Source organism: Saimiri boliviensis, chromosome 9 (assembly GCF_048565385.1).
Source record: "Saimiri boliviensis isolate mSaiBol1 chromosome 9, mSaiBol1.pri, whole genome shotgun sequence".
NCBI lineage: Eukaryota > Metazoa > Chordata > Mammalia > Primates > Cebidae > Saimiri > Saimiri boliviensis.
In genome coordinates, this window is record NC_133457.1 from 10,903,075 (window position 1) to 10,920,370 (window position 17,296).

The window sequence follows — 17,296 nt, forward strand, 5'->3', positions numbered from 1 at the left end:
TAGATTCCTGGCACATTCAGAAAATGGCTTCTGACTAATTAAACATTTTGATCAGCATGAAATTTTCCTAAGGAACTGGAAATATAATTGTACCTGGCATGAACTCAGGCTTCATGAAGGACCAGGACTTAGCTGGGCACTGGAGAACTGCTATATGCTCTTCTAATCACAGGCCAGGAGATAAAGCCTGGATCAATCAATTCAGTGGCCAGGGCCCATGTGTAACCACCATGTGTGCACATGCACAGAGATTCATGCAAGTACACAATATATACACATGCTCAACTCAGCAGGTACCAGAAGCCCTGATGTAGGTAGGAACTCTTTAGTTCCCCTGGTGTCTTAACTATGAGGACTGAGAGTCAAGGGCAAATACCTTAAGGGTTACTTGAAAAACACCTGAGATATGACCAAACAGCTTATGTAGATTGCACACCTCCTCCCAGCCATAGTCAGCCCACTCATGTTATGAATCCTCTCTGCTTCACTGAGCCTTCTCACATATACTCGGCAGCTTCAAAAAGGAGCAGGATCTGTCCTCCAGGACCTAAGAGCAGCACCAGTACAAGCTAGCTTTGAGCACTAGCCACCTTCCTCTTACAGCTCAGAGAACAGGAGTCTACATCCTTAGTACACACAGTTACCCTCTGCCATAGCTTCCCTGGAGAGCTAGACTGGAGCGGGTAGAATAGAATCTATCTCAATTGGTTTGAGGCTCAACCCAACTCTGGCCAGACCCTACACAGGCCAATCCTGCCTGTGCATTTGAGCAGTTGCATGGGTGCTGTGACGAATTAATTCACAGTGAGTATGTGTATGTTCCAGAGAAGGAAGAAGTTAAATTCCCACCACCATCTGATCTTTTGACAAGGCTGCTATTTACGCAATTTGGTAGCTTATTTAACTGACAGGAAGTCTTGACCCATCCAACCAGCATGGACTTTGGCAAAGTAACGTACATGCTCATCCTTTAATATCCAAGGTTTAACTGCTGGTAGTGCTGATGTTAAAAACCTCAGGAATAGGAAAAGAAGGCTGAGGCAGTGAGAATGGGTAGACCGAGTACTGAGAGCGAAGCTTATGTTTCCCAGTTTGTCAGCTGAGTTCCAGTCAGAGGGCCTGTTACAAGGCTAATGGGCCTATAACACCCACCCATGATGACAGCTGTGGCCTGGCCATGAGACCAAGCTTGCTCATGCAGCCTCCAGGCTGGAGGCTGATGTAGGCAAGACATCTTCCCAGCTGCCCACCCTCTTCTCAGAGGAACCCTTGGGCCTGGCAGCCACAGTGCTGACCTGCTAATCCAGAGGGCTCGTGGTCTCCATGAACAGAGGGAGCTGTCCCTGCACTTCCGCAGCCCCAGCTTGTCTTCCTGTCCTTGCATACACCCTCAGGCATCCTGCCCACTGCTGCTCAACCTTTCTGCTTTGCCAAGGAGGCAGCGGACACAGGCCCAGTCCCAGCCCCTGCCCCTGCAGAGCCAGGTAGTGAGGGGAGCACAAGGGGCAGGGTGAACTTCTAGACTTCATTCCGTCAACAGAAAGAACCCTCCTCTTGCCCCCAGAAGGACTCAATGTCACCTGCTCAGAATTGATTCGAGAGTAGGGATGGCCTTTCCAGTGAAGTTTAGAGATGAAGATCATTGACTCTAGGGTGGAAAATGCACTTCAGATTCCAAGGACCCTGGGCCTGGGAGTAGGCACAGGACCACCCAGCAGGCCAGGAGGCCCACTTTGTCTCTAGCCCTTATGGACTGAGATTGCTGGTCAGGAATCAGGGTCACCAGAGGGCCAGGCTGGTGGATAGATCAAGTGGAAGTGTGTCAATGTCCACGTATGCCCCCCCCTGACTTGGATGCCTGGGATCCAGGGCAAGGAGATGGTAGCCATGCTACAAGCACTTGGTCCCTAAGGAGCCCTTCTCAAAAGCAGCACCAGAGATAAGCCCTGGAGGAAACTGGAGCTAATCTCTTGTCAGAGGAAATGCGAAGCCACAGAAGATGGGCCAACTTGCCCAGGATCACACAGCACTAGGGTCATGGCCAGATACTAGCTCTTTCAGTGCACAGCCAAGGGCTTGACCTCAGAAATTGCCCTTTTTATTCCTGCTCTTGTCACTAATCTGAGCCCAGAAGGCCTACTGACGTGTTCCCAAGTCATGAAGCCCAAATGGAAACACACAACATGGGAAATGCCAAGGAGCAGCAGAAAGTAAACCACACTAAAGCCTGGAGGCCTAGCTTCTAGAAGGATCACAGAGCAGAGTGGCCTCAGAAAACCGCATCATGGCAAGAAGAGCTTAGAGAAAGTCTGCTCTAGCCCTGCATGTCATAGAGGAAAAATCTGAGGCCTAGAAAGCAGGAGGGTTTACTCAGAACACAACAAAAGAACAGAAAGAAAGAACAATAGCAGATCAAGAACCAGGGCCTGGCCCTAGTGAGTGCTTCACAGGATGGACCAGGCTGGCGGCTTAACCTGGGACAGGTCTCAGCTCTTCCTGGAAACTCCTATTCCTTATCTGTAAAATGAGGCCATCTCAAGTGTCACCTTCCTCTAAAATCTTCATCTCATCTGTATTAGTTATTTGTTGCTTTTAGCCAATACCAGCAATTTAGTGGCTTAAAACAATATATTAATACATTTATTATATCACAGTTTCCATGGGTCAGGAGTCTGGACATGACTTAACTGGATCCTCTGATCAGCATGTCATAAGGATGTAATCAAGTTGTCAGCTGGGCTACATTTCTTTCTGGAGCAGGGACTCATTTTCTAAGCGTGTATGCTTATTGACAGAATTTGGTTCCTTGTGGTTGTAGGGTTCCCCCCTCAGGGGCTCTTACTTCCTGAAGGCCACCCACATCCCGTGCCACATGATCCCCTCACAGGCCCTCTCCCAGCAAAGCAGCTTACTTCTTCAAGGCCAGCAAGAGGAGTCTCACAAAGAAATATAATTGGAGGGACTATTCCGTCACCTTTGAACCTTTGCCATATAACATAACTTGATTGAAGGAATCCCACCCATCACCTTTGCCACACTCTATAGGCTACCAGCAAGTCACAAGTTCCATCTGTACTCAGGGGAGGAGCCTTTGTAAGGGGGTGGCTCACCTGGGGTCACCTGAGGTTGTATCTACCATACCATCTCACATTCAGGTTCCCAAGAGACACAGCCTTTACACTACTCCACCTCTCTCCTATTGTGGTGAACTGGGCTAATCATCTGGCACAAAACCTCACGGGTCTCTGCCTAAGACTAAAGCTCTCCTAGCTGCCCCTGGCAGAGGCTGACTCCTGCCTGCGCACTTCACTGGGCATTTCCATGCTGCTCTATCCAGTTCTCCCACATCACACCCAGCCCTCCCCCAGGCAGGGGTGGAAAGACCAGCAGACACAGCTGCCCAGACCACAGCTCCAGCTGAGAGTGGTCTTCTTGCTACATGATGGAGGCAGGAGAGGAGCCGAGTTCTTCTGGCTGAACATCTTGAGTGCTGTTCTCTTCTGACAAAGATGGTTGACAGCCAGGGTCAGGTGGCTAGTTAGGTACCGTTTCAGGTCTCTTCACTTCTAATCTGGGCAGCAGCCTGCAGTGTTTGGGCTGAATGTAGGGGAGGAAGAGGAAACTTAAGGAATCAGAATCAGGGGAGAATTTCCAGATCCTGGTGCTACAAGTAGGATTTGTTAATATCCTTTAAATAATTTGGGAGTGGTTTCTCTCCAAAAAGAAACCCTTTGGAGGTTTTCTCTGTTCAGAGAAGTGCAGAAGCAAAGATCACCTAGTGCCAAGACCTGAGCACAGCAGCCCAGAGACGGTCTGGGAACCGCAGGGTCACAGTGGGGAAGAGCCAGACAGCCTTGGAGAGGAAGAGACAAAGCTCAGCCTGCTCCTCAAAGCCAGTGCTGGCAGCACAGAGGCAGTGTGCTGGAAAAACCCTCCCTCAACCTCCAAGGCAAGGGAAGAGCCCTTCTCTTTTCTCATTCCTCCTGCTTTGCTGGGCTAGAGCTCCTCATCTTCTCCTCCAGGCAAACGCAGAACTGGTCATATCGTCCTGTGCCCTCATACTCATCAGTGGCTCCAAGGGAACCTCCAGCCTTTAATTCCATTTGGTCAGAACCCTGGGATGGAAAGCACCCCACCTGGAGCTTGACCCACCCTGGCTCCCAAGGGCCCTGTTCCTGGCCAACAAGCCCCAGTCTGTGTCTGGTAGGAAGCAGTGTCTGTGAGCCTGTCCCTTCAGTCTCAGCACTTTTGTGCATCTCTTTTCCCCAATGCCCCTTGCTTCCCCTGTTTGCCTTCTAGCCCTCCCCCTTTACTGGACAAGGGAAGGAAACAAGAAACGTGTTCTAAGTGCCTCACTTACAATTTAGTCTGTGCAGTGTTTATTCCCCCACTCACAGACAGGGTCAGAAGAAAACATTTTCTCTTCCTTTCTCAGAATTAGCACAACCACTCCCAGACAGAAAGGTTTTCCTCGTCTCTAGGGACTTGTCTCTGGTGCACAGGCCACAGTTGCAGCTCTCTAGTCCTGGCAGATGGTCCTCCTCCTGCCTGCCCCAGGGTTGGGGGAAACGAAGGGACCAAAGGAGGCTGGAACAGGTCAAAGCTGGGCTGAGTTGTTTGTGGCCCAGCTTTGCAGACCAGTTTTTCTCTGGGCCAGCTGCTCCAGGCAGAAGAGCCACCTCTGCTGAGTACCAAGATGAGGGGACAGCTCTCCTTACTCACCCTGAACTCACAGACAGCCTAGCCCTGCTCACAGAGGCCAAGGGCAGTGACTAAGAAATGCTGTAATCATTGATGCTACAAAATTAGGATTACTCCACATACCAGCTACCCTGGCAAAGGAATACCCAGGTGGTGCTCAGTAACCTCCAATGGGCAATGCCTGTGCAGAACAGGAAGGGCAGGGAACAAAGGTCATCAGGCCTTAGGAGGGTGGGGTTTCAGGCCTTAGCTGGGGTTTCATGAGCTGACCTGTGAGCAGGGGGCTGCGCCAATTGACCTGAACAGGCTGTCCTCTCTGGGTTGGAGGTGGGTTCAAAATGACAGTCCCTGCCTCCACTCTGGCTCCCTGGCTTTCAGCCTTAGCTTTTTGTGCAGTCAGCTTAAGATGGGTTTCTGTTCTCCAAGGCATGAAAGGGGCACTCCCTCATACAATGCTGCTCTCTCTCAAGTCCTTGGAGACTCTGGAGCTTGCAGGGTGATGGAACCCAGCAGACAGGCATAGGGGAAAACATCCAAGAAAGCAAAGGAAGTGATCAAGTGTCCACTGGAAGAGAAGTCCAGTGAGACAGGAAGGGATCATAACAGGGGCAGGAGGGGCTCATATACCTAATGATCAGAGGACGGGGGGACTCACACACCCAGTGCCCAAAGGACCAGGGGCTCACATATCCTAATGACCAGAGGACAGGGAGCTCACACACCAATGACCAGAGGACGGGGACTCACACACCAATGACCAGAGGACAGGGACTCACACCCAATGACCAGAGGACGGGGACTCACACACCAATGACCAGAGGACGGGGACTCACACACCAATGACCAGAGGACGGGGACTCACACACCAATGACCAGAGGACGGGGACTCACACACCCAGTGACCAGAGGACGGGGACTCACACACCAATGACCAGAGGACAGGGACACACACCCAATGACCAGAGGACGGGGACTCACACACCAATGACCAGAGGACAGGGACACACACCCAATGACCAGAGGACGGGGACTCACACACCAATGACCAGAGGACGGGGACACACACCCAATGACCAGAGGACGGGGACTCACACACCAATGACCAGAGGACAGGGACACACACCCAATGACCAGAGGACGGGGACTCACACACCCAGTGACCAGAGGACGGGGACTCACACACCAATGACCAGAGGACAGGGACACACACCCAATGACCAGAGGACGGGGACTCACACACCAATGACCAGAGGACAGGGACACACACCCAATGACCAGAGGACGGGGACTCACACACCCAGTGACCAGAGGACGGGGACTCACGCACCAATGACCAGAGGACGGGGACTCACACACCCAATGACCAGAGGACAGGGACACACACCCAATGACCAGAGGACGGGGACTCACACACCCAATGACCAGAGGACGGGGACTCACGCACCAATGACCAGAGGACGGGGACTCACACACCCAATGACCAGAGGACGGGGACACACACCCAGTGACCAGAGGACGGGGACTCACACACCAATGACCAGAGGACGGGGACTCACACACCCAATGACCAGAGGACGGGGACTCACACACCCAGTGACCAGAGGACGGGGACTCACACACCCAATGACCAGAGGACGGGGACTCACACACCCAGTGACCAGAGGACGGGGACTCACACACCAATGACCAGAGGACGGGGACTCACACACCCAATGACCAGAGGACGGGGACTCACACACCCAATGACCAGAGGACGGGGACTCACACACCCAATGACCAGAGGACGGGGACTCACACACCCAATGACCAGAGGACGGGGACTCACACACCCAATGACCAGAGGATGGGGACTCACACACCCAATGGCCAGTTTCTGGTCACATGCCACATCCAACCTGAGCAGGGAGCAGAGCGGGGGGAGTCCGAAAGGGCTGCCAGCAGTCCTGCAGAACACCCATGGAAAGCCAAAGCAGTCAGGGAACCCAGAGCACTGGGGTGATAGGATGGACAGGGGAGCTTAAAGGGGCCAGCTTTGGTCTATCTGGGTACAGTGTGGCCTTGCAGAGAGAGACAATAGTCCCTCCCCTACAATCCTTTATTGTTCCTGAGGCCTCACACTAAGAGAAAGAATCAAGAAAATAAACATCTCCAGTGGAGCTGAGCTTCAGAACTGGATGGAAGCTTAAGCTTAAGCTCTCTCTATAAATTCCATCCTTAGAATGTTTCTGTTCTGACCTAGTTCAGCTACCTGGATCTCCTGCCTCCAGTCAGACCACATTCTGCCTTCACCTTCTAATCCATTAGCATCTCCCTCTGGGTCAGAACCCCCCAGTGGATCCCCACTGCCTGCAGGGAGGCCTTGCAGGGCCTGATCCTACTGACTCCTCCAGCCTCAACCCCTTCTCCCACCACTATTTCCCCACCTGCACCAGAATCCCACCACCCTGAACCACACCCGATTCCCCAGAGGCCCCAGGCCTTTCACTGCCTTGGCACAGTCGGGCCCTCTGCCCTCAATGCCTCCCCTTGTCTGCTGGTGAGTTCCTGTTCACTGTGCAAAACCTCCTCCAGGATGCCTTCCCTGACTCCTCCAAGCATATCACACTCATAGTCTTGCTTGTGTACGTAATATTCATCTTAATACTGGCTGTGATTTGTTGCCTGCTTATTGTGGGCCAAATACTGCTCTGCCCACCTTTCACGCCTGAAGGCATATAACCCTAATGCCACAAAGCTTCTGCCCTTACAGTCAACCCTCACTGAACTCCCTAGGGGAAGTAACAGAGCTGTAAAGGTGAGGTGCTATTCCCTGGAGCAGCTTTGGTGGCCCCAGAGGAGTGGGCAGGGTGAGTCTGTCCCACTTTCGGCCGACCTGTCTCTGAGCACGGATGGGGAGCAGGGGAAAACACTGGCCAGGGAGTCAAAGGGTCCCGCCGTCTGTGTAAAAGCCTTCACCTCGCAGACATTCGTTTTCTTTATAAAACAGGATGAGCAGCCCTTCCTGTCAGATCACGAGGACGTAGACCCTACAGCTCACAATACAGAAATGATCAATGATTCTCAAAACCTTGCACCCCACTTCTATTTCCCTCAACATCTGCAAGGAGGGAGGGGATGGAGACTGCTGTTACTATTGACAAAATTACCTATCACTTGAGCTTTTATCATGTGAGTTTTAATCACGTGCCAAGTATTGATGCACTTGATCTTCCTAGTAATGATCACCCTACTGCATGGGTGAGGAAATTGAGCACCGTTGGTGCCAGTGCATACCAACACTGTCTATTTAGCAGGGGGTGGGCTAAGGTGGAAGCCAAGGACACAGGAGGACCAACATGGTGATGGGGTGGGGGTGGGAGCTGGAACCAGGTCTCTAAGCCCTGCTTAGTCTGCAAGGGACACCATATACCCCTCTTGGCTCTGGCCTTTCCTGCCCTCCCAGCCTACCACCAGGCTGTGGAAAAGAGTGCCTCTGGGCTAGGAGCACCTGGGAGCTATCACTTGTCCTGTCATCCTCATCATGGTTCCTCTCTGTGTGGAAAAAATACCTCCTGGAAGCAAAGTGCAGGGCAGCCCTATCCCTGTTGCTTGGCAACCCGAGCCAAGCACATCATCAGGAGAGGGGAGCCAGCATGCCCCTCCCCCACATTGTGCCCCCAGGTCTGACTGCACCCAGGTGTAGGTGGGCCAGGAATGCCTCCCAGGAGAGGAAGTGGTAGGAGAGGTAAGCTGGAGAGGATCCTGCATGTGGGACCCAGCGCGGTTCTGGGGGCAATGGTGGGCAGCACCCCTGATCCCACACCTCTCACCCCTGCAGCCCCTCTCACCAGCAGCAGGCTTGTCTCCAGGCTGGGAGTGTCATTGGTTTGGCCTCTTACTCAGAGAGGGCACGGAATTGCGGAACCAGAGTTAGAGCTACACTGGCCCAAGGGGTCACACAGCCCAGCGGCCTTGAGAAGAGACACTGCGAAAGCCAAGGCTGGGGCTTATCCAACACACAGCCAGCCAGAGGCAGACTGGGGACAGAAGCAGGGTCTCCAGGGCCCTGGTATCTCCGGGCCTGGAGGGAGGATGTGGCCAGTGAAGGGTTACCCCAGAGTAGGTAGGAACCAGCCATTTAGTTTAACTGTTTCTTCCCTTGTTAGTAATTAGTTCTCAGCCAGAACCATGGCAGTAGGCTGAGGGCTGACTTGGGAGGGATTTAGCTGCCCCCCATAGGCTCTATTAACTCCCTTCAAACCACCCCAAATAAGCAGTTCATTCCATGACAGAAGAGAGGGCCTGCTGTGCAAGGCCTGCTCCCACACGGGACCCCGCTTCCCTCCTCCCTGCTCAGGGCCCCGGAGGGGGTTCCTCTTCAGCAAAGAGCTTGGCACAAACATTTCGCCCGACTCATGCACAGCAGATCTGCTCTCCAAAGACCTCAGGGTGCTTCTGTCCCCTCCCCTCCAGTCCTGGGCCAGAGCCTGCCTTTGAGGCAAGAGGTCCAACAGCCCACCGTGTTTCTCACAGTGACCTGGGTCTGAATTCTAGTTCTGCCACACTCATAATGAGTCCGTGGGCAGGGCCAGCTCTCTCCGAGCCTCTGCCTCCTGACCCACAAAACAGAGATGATCCCACATCCATCACAGGGTGGCTGGGAAGATACAAAGTGCCTCGTGTGGAGCCTCCGGCACAGCGGCTATTCAATAAATGCCATGTGAGTAAACTCATGTGACGAAGGACACAGGCTGCCATTCTTTTTATGCATTTCCTGGAAGTAACCTTTGCTTTGAAAGCTCTATTCTGCCCTCAGGGATGAGGTATCATCTGCCTCCTCAGGACTCAGGCCTGTCCCTTAGGTATATCAGCCCTTTGGGACAGGTGATGACTGGCCCAGGGCATATGGTCTGGTCACCTGGGCTCCCTCTGTCCTTGCTACCAAAAGATCAGAATAAGTAAGTTTTTCTACTAAAAATACATCACTTTATTAAAATGCTAAATTATGCATATCAGTCAATATTTATTTTTTTAAAAGACCTTACTTTGTTTAGGGCAAAAGTTATGAAAATAATGCAAACAATTTTGAAATCTCAAGCCCCAAGATACGGTAAGGAACCTCCTAGGAGTTCTTAGGAGTTGGGAGTCTTCATCTTTTCCTTTCCTTCTAGGAAACAAAGACTGGCGTGCCATTCCAAGTTCCCAGGGGCTTTGAGTCTCCAGGCCCTGCTTGGAGCCCCATTTCCTGGCAGCCTGTCTTTCCGCCCTAACAAAAGCTGTCCATCTCAGGGCGTGTCTGGTACTTCTCCCTGGCAACCTCCACCAACCAGAGCTCCCCCGGCTTCTCTTTCCTGTGGTGAGAAACGAAAAAGGATGGCAGACGCAGAGAAAATGCCCAGCAGCTTTCCTGGTAGCCCACCCCGAACGCTTATGAATTCTGCTGTTCTACCTAACCTCTCTCACCTTCCCCAATGGTTCTGCCCAATAATTTACCAAAACTATTCACACTGAAATCAGACAGCCCTACACATTCAATGGCTGATTCATTCAGCAACAATGGAAGACATGGGTGGGGAGGACAGGGAAAGGTCTGCAGTCTGAATGGGACACAAATGGTACCACCCTCGGGCCTGTTCCCAGCGAGTCTGCAATGTTGGGGCAACACCTATAAGGATAAATATTCATTGACTGATTTTAGGGATAGAATAAGGAACAAAAGGACAAGGTTTTATTTATTTATTCATTTAGTGATAGAGTTTCGCTCTGTTGCCCAGGGTAGAGTGCAGTGGTGCCATCTCGGCTCACTGAAACCTCCGCCTCCTGGGTTCAAGCGATCCTCCTGCCTCAGCTTCCCATGCAGCTGGGATTATAGGAAGGCGCTACCATCCTTGGCTAATTTTTGTATTTTTTAGTAGAGACAGGATTTCACCATGTTGGCCAGGCTGGTCGCGAACTACTGACCTCAAGTGATCCACCCGCTTCAGTCTCCCAAAGTGCTGGAATTACAGATGTGAGCCACTGCACCCACTCTTATTTTGTTATAATTTAATGTGACTCATTATAATCTGGGGGCTGACAATGATAATGATAATTAGATCATGCAAAAGACGGTAATTACTATCACATCTACACAGCCAGAACACATTCTAAGTTTCTTTTTCTTCTCTGCTGGTAAGTTCTCTTGCTATGTATCATCAGAATTAAAGGTGCCAACTTCCTCTTATACCAACTACAGGTTAATTCTCCTCCTGATGTCTGTCTGACTCTCTCACTCATACACATTTCTTTAAACAAATAAAAAGGCACAGGTTTTTACCCTTGCTTTTTAGGTTTTACCCCAACATCCACGAAAGGGCCCGTTCTTCTGCCAGCCACTGAGGAAAGGAGAAAAACTGGGAAGAGAGAAAGCAAGAGCAGAAGCTAAGGCTCAAAACAAAAGGGTGATTTCCTCCAGATCTCAAAGCGAGCTCTGACAGGCTGAGGTCTGGTGTGTCCCTTCCCACCTCTGGTGGCCTGGCTGTTCTCATGCATTTCTTCAGAGACTGGGAATGAGGAAGTGCCCCCAAGCACTTCAGGTTTTTTGAGATGAACTGTGAGTTGGGCATGCTCAAGGTTAAATGATCCAGCTGGGTGCGGTGGCTCACACCTGTAGTCCCAGCATTCTGGGAGGCTGAGGTGGGCAGATCACTTGAGGTCAGAAGTTCGAGACCAGCCTGGCCAACATGGTGAAACCCCATCTTTACTAAGAGTACACAAATTAGCCAGGTGTGTTGGCATGGGCCTGTAGTCTCAGTTACTCAGGAGGCTGAGGCACAAGATTGCTTGAACCCAGGAGGTAGAAGTCGCAGTGAGCTGAGACTGTATCATTGCACTCTAGTCTGGGTAACAGAGCAAGACTCCATCTCAAACAAAAAAAAAAAAAAAAAGAAAAAGGAAAAGAAAAAGATTAAATGATCCAATCCTTTAGAAAAGATTCTTAGATGTTGCTGGTTAAAAAAAAAAAAAAAAAAATCTGCCTTGAAAAAGCAGCAGGTGTAAGGAATTTGAAATAAGAATCCTATCTCAAAGCCACCTCAACTTCCTTCACTTTTAATCTACTGATGGGCCATCAGCAAATCTCACATAGTGAGGATAATCTCACCATTTTCAAATCAAGATATTTAATAAGCACAAACCACCTGCAGGTGCGGAGAGGTGAAATGATGACTAAGACGTCGTCCTCAGAAGACGCTTAAAATTCAATTAGGGTTTTTGTACCTGAAAAAGTTAACATTTAAAAATTCTTAGCTAACAGAGACAACAGAAGACAGGTCACAGGGAAGCATATAACCATATTTAAGAAATGTTCAGAGGAAAACAAAGCTGTGCCACAGTGTGTGGCCAGGTGGGGTGGTAGGCCAGGGCACAAGAGTGGAACTGAGCTCCTCAGAGCAAGTGAGTCTGGAAGTTGGTAGGGAGGAGGAAGCTTCCTAGGAGGGGCTGCTGGCACATCTACCAGGCCAATGAAGGCTCCGTGCAGGAGGGCAGGTGTTCGTGGTGCAGCTGGGAGGAGGGTAGGGGTCCGGAGGGGCCAGGCTATGGACAGAGGAGTTAGCCTTCCAGGCATTGAGGGCCACTGAATGATCACTAACCCTTAGCCAGAGAGGAATGGGCTGAAAGTGCAGGGATGGCCCCTCCTCAGTACCAGCAAGCCAGACATCTGAGTCACCCTTGTCCTCCTGAACCTCATACCATACACACACACTTTCTTTCTTTTTTGAGAGGGAGTTTTGCTCCTGTTGCCCAGACTGGAGTAAAATGGTGCCATCTTGGCTCACCACAACCTCAGCCTCCCAGGTTCAAGTGATTCTCCTGCCTCAGCCTCCCCAGTAGCTGGGATTATAGATGTCTGCCACATGCCCAGCTAATTTTGTATTTTTAGTAGAGACGGGATTTCTCTGTGTTGGTCAGGCTGGTCTCAAACTCCCAAACTCAAGTAATCTGCCCACCTCGGCCTCCCAAAGCACCCCATACACTTTCTATAGAACAGGGAAGAAGAACAGGCAAGGCCCTCTGTGTAGGGCAGGCTCTTTCCAAGACCTACTTTCTACACACAGCCCAAGGACAAAGCAGTAGTAGCCTACTGCCTATAGAAGCATCCCCTGCTCTGAAGCCTATGGAAGCTGCCTCTGACACCAGGCCCCCGAGGCGGGGCAGGCGCCCTGCTCTAGGTCCCAATAGCAGCTGTTCTTCTCTCATCATGGCTCTCATAGACCTTTACTGTAATTATACCCACAAATGTCTGTGCTCCCAGTGGACTGTAAGTTCCAGGAGGGCAGGAATACTCTCAAAGAATAAATAAATAAACAGATAATGGAGGGAGGAAGGGAGAAGGAGTGGGGAGGGAAGGATAAATGCACAAATGACTCATCAACTGAACATCTAAAAGGCACTGCCTGCAGGGTCGCCTCATTGCACAGTTCCAAGGAATGTTATTCACATTATGCTCTAAATGGACAGCACCTCTGGCAGCACAATGCCAGGGGCAGGGCAGGCAGGTAGGTGGCTGGTGGGAGAGAGAAACTGGCCTGCTCGCCTCAGCTAGGAAAGCAAAGCAGACAGAGCTTTTGTGTCTCCATCCAATCTTCCTGCTTTCGCTGGAAGAGTCTTGGGGAAGCGGAGGTCAGAAGAAGACAGTGCACAGCGGACACATCCCTGACCCTCCCTTTCCACCACACACACTGAGATGTGCCGGGTGAAGCCTGAACGCCGACGGAATGCCATTAGAGCTTAGGAGGAAGACACGGATCCCACAGGCCCACTCTCCTTCCTCAGACACCTGCTCCTGTTTGTCTTCTCTAGACACTATCAAATGCCCCAGTCAGGACTGGTATATGTCATCCCCCATGTTGCCTACCACTGCCATCAGCACAAGAGCATATCCACTAGGCCCAGAGAGCCATCTGGCACCAATGGGACTGCACAGTCTCCCTGCCACAAGGTACTCTCTCACCCTGGGTCCACAGCACCATTCCCACAATCCGAGCCTGTGCCAGGCTGACACTGTCGACCAGCCTATATTCCATGGGCCGGGGAGACAGCAGTACCTCTGCTGCCAGGAAGGGGTTCTTTCACTAGCTTGAGGTATTTCCTTCAGAGTGGCTTCTCAAGGGCCTCCCATTCAAACCAGTTCCCTGGTATCTTCAAAGACCTGATGTCCACTTGGGATTATCCAGCCCAGTGTGTGCTCCATACCCTGGTCCATGCACGCCATTCCTCTTGGGAATCCATCGCCCTTGCCCACCAACCTAGAGAGATGCCACCATTATGCTAGATACAGGAAATAAGATAAAGCCACATCCCTCTAGCTCCTTCTCCTGGCCCCTCTCCAGGGGACTCGGCTCCTATCAGCAAGCCCATGCTGCTCTAGAAGACTCTACTGAGCTCAGCTGGCCCATGTCCCCCATATACACAAGGTAAAGGACCTCTGAGGTCATATAAAAAGGGAGAGTCACGGTCAGGGTGAAGGTCAGCCTTTAGGAGGCTCTCTCCACTGCAGAGGATGCTGGCACAAATGGCCAACAGCTGCCAAACTGTGCAGGCAAGGTAGAAGCAGCAGCTGTGGAGGTGACTCCCCATCCCTACCTACACAGAGATGCACATGTGCCCCACCTAACTCAAAAGCTCTGTAAAACAACCCACTAACGACACAACAAAGTGGAATCAGGCTTTTCAGGGCCTGCTTCAGAAGGCACCAGGGTGGCCAGCAGCCCATCTAATGGACGGCAGTGCTTCTCTAATGACCATGTTCCAAGGGACCACAACCCTGCTCCTGACCAACTACTCAGCATTTCTACCAGTCACAAGCCCCAGCTCTAAGCCTGGCCAGACAGCAGCAACCCTCACTTCCTCTCGGGGAGGCTCCCCAGTTGTTGGCTTCCCCAATTCAAGGTCATCTTACTTTACTCCACAATGACACGCTAGTGAAAAATACCATACTGGGAACAAGAGGTGGGGCCCCAGCGCAGAAGTAGGAACAACTCACAGTGGGATTCTGGAACACTGGGCAAGGCCTCCCGGTTCCCTGGGGCTCAGACTTTCCATGTGAACTTGTGGGGGAGGTGATGGGTTCATTGCTTAGGCTTCAGCTCTCATTTTGTCATTTTGGGAGCAAAGTCCTTCACCAGGGTAGGGCTCACCAGGGGCCTCAGTTCATCAGGGATTCTGAGGGAACCCAGATGTTCCCTCAGACTCACCAGAGACACTTTCTTCCCCAAAACTCCTAGTCCCTTCTGAAGTTTGTGCAGACTTAGAATAAACAAATGTTTGTTGAGAACCTACCAGGGTCCAGGCCCTTTGAGAGGCACTAAGGAAACATGAAGAAGAGAATTGTCTTCAAGCGACCATTTTTCAGAGACAGAAAGTGAGTCAAAGAGAGGCCTTCAATTTTTATTAAGATAACACAGCTAAGAATTCAACTCCCAGGCTGCCTGATCCCTGCAGGTTATCTCCCAGCGCTGCAGGCCCGGTGAGACTAGCGCTGGGATGTGAAAACCCCCAAAATCCCTTACACACACAGGGAACGGTCAGCTCTATGAAACTGAGATCCATTGGAAACAGAAAATCAGAATCCAGGGCAAAAGCTAGCTGGCTGAGTGGATCTTGTCTGAAATGCCCAGCCCGGCCCTCAAACCCATCTCCATATTGGGCCCGGACACTACCTTCTAACGCCCTTCTCTGAACCATCCATCTCAGGCAATGAGCATCAGCAGACAGGAGCCAGCCACGTGACCTCCATTACCCTCCTGTACATACAGCACAGTAGCACTGTTCTTGGCCCACCCAGTCCTCCCACTGGTGCCTTTCTTTTGGCCTCCCTTGTCAGAGACGTACCAACCCAGGTGAACAGGGCTGGTCTGCAGAGCCAGAGCCGGGGTCTTGACCCCCTAAGGACAGCGTCCTCCCACAGCAGAGCTGACCGGGATTCAGCTTGTCTCCCGCAGCCCCGCTCCAGGCCTCTGGAGGGATGCTCAGAAAGCCACTCCTTCCTACAGGTGGCAGAGGGGTCCCGGATCTTCAATCTGGGCTTCCCGCCTCAGAACCAACCTGGTTTTCAGATATGTTTTTTGGGGAGGAAGCCAGGCAGCGGAGAAGCAGTCTCCCCCTCCCCCAGCTCTGGCCGGCTGCCACGGTGACCTCCCCTCCCCCAAGAAGGGCGGTGAGCTGGGAGCTGGGAGGTGGGGGTGGGAAGAATCCACGGTTGCTCTCAGGAGGAGTGCTGGGAAGCAAGGCAGGGCGTGTCGCCTGGGCCTTTCTCTGCCCAGAGCCAGGTGTGAGGTGTCCCTGTATCATTCCCCAAATCGCCTCGAGTTGGGGGAGCCCTCACTGTCATTGCCCAGACTCCTAGGCATCAAGGAGGCTAACAAGCACTGGCGAAGGGCAGCGGGTCTAGAACCTTCTGTGCCGAGTCGGACGTGAGCCAGGGGAGGTAGGCGCCCGGTTCTCCATGGCCTGCATTCGCTCTTTCGAGCAGAGACAGGTGTCGGTCTTTTCTCCCCCCGTGGCTGTTTGTCCCAGGGCCTGGACGTGCTCCTTCGCATGGTGCCCGGCAGGGTCCGCAGGGAACGCCAAGTGCAGCGGAGTGGGGCTCGGCCAGACCCCGGCTTCGCTTCGGTCTCCAAGGGGGGCGCCCGTCGCTCTTCCCACCCCCGCCAGCACCCAGCCACCTGCGCGGTCGCCCGCAGCCGGTGCCGCAGTGTGAGCTAGCCAGCGAGCCCGGGTCCTTCACGCCCCGGCCCGCGCCCTGGAGCAAGCCGCCGCCCTCCGGGCCCCCTGCCGCGCCGCACCTGCACCCGCACCCCGGGCCCCCCACCTAGAATCCACCCTCACCTCCACCCCTGGCGCCAACGCCTCTTTCCGTCTCTTTCCTTGGCCCCTCCCTAGTCCGACCCCGCCCGAGCCGGCCCCGACCTCCCCATTCCCCGTCCCTCTCCTCCACCCTGGCAAGGAGAGGCCTTTGCGAGCCGGGGCCGGGGGTCCCAATGGGGTGGGCGATTGGGAGGCGGGGGTCGACTCGGCGACAAGCCAATAGATTAAGCCGGGTACTTACCGCTCTGCTCCCCCAGGAACACCAACTTGAATTTTCTCAGTGGATTCCCAAAATCTCCCCCTGCGGACATGATGCTGGCAGCCGGGGCCGGGAGAGGAGGAGGAGGAAGAAGCGAAGGAGCAGGGAGGGGAGAGGAGGAGGGCGAGGGGAGGCGGCCGGCGGTGCGGGAGCCGGAGGGGGAAGGGCTGGCTGCGCGTGTCCCTGACTCCCCAGCTGCGTCCCGGCCCCGGCCTGCGGCTGCGTGTCCGGCGACGGAGGAGGAGGAGGAGGAGGAGGAGGAGGAGGCGTAGGAAAGCTGGGGCTGGGCTGCTGCGGGCGGCGCTGACTGCGGTGCGAGGGGCGCGCTCTTTACGCCCGAGGCGCGGCGCTGCAAGAGAGGCGCGGGCGGAGCGGGGCGCAGGGACGGCGCGCGGGGCGGAGGAGCGCTCTCCAGAGCCGCGCCAGTCGGCCCCCTCCCGCCTCCCTCCTCCGCCGGCGCCTGCGCTCTGCGCGCTCCCCAGCCTCTGATGTCATGCGGGGCCCGCGGCG

General features: G+C 53.2%; 1 protein-coding gene across 1 annotated transcript in view; it reads right to left on the reverse strand.

Annotated features, from left to right (window-relative positions):
* RAB6B (RAB6B, member RAS oncogene family) overlaps window positions 1–17,257 on the reverse strand; it is a 75,534-nt gene extending 58,277 nt beyond the window's left edge. Inside the window, exon 1 of the mRNA XM_003925064.4 lies at window positions 16,769–17,257. Coding sequence (XP_003925113.1) covers window positions 16,769–16,838 — 70 coding nt within the window. The 5' untranslated portion in view covers window positions 16,839–17,257. The remainder of the gene's footprint in view (window positions 1–16,768) is intronic.
* Between the last annotated feature and the right edge of the window lie 39 nt (window positions 17,258–17,296).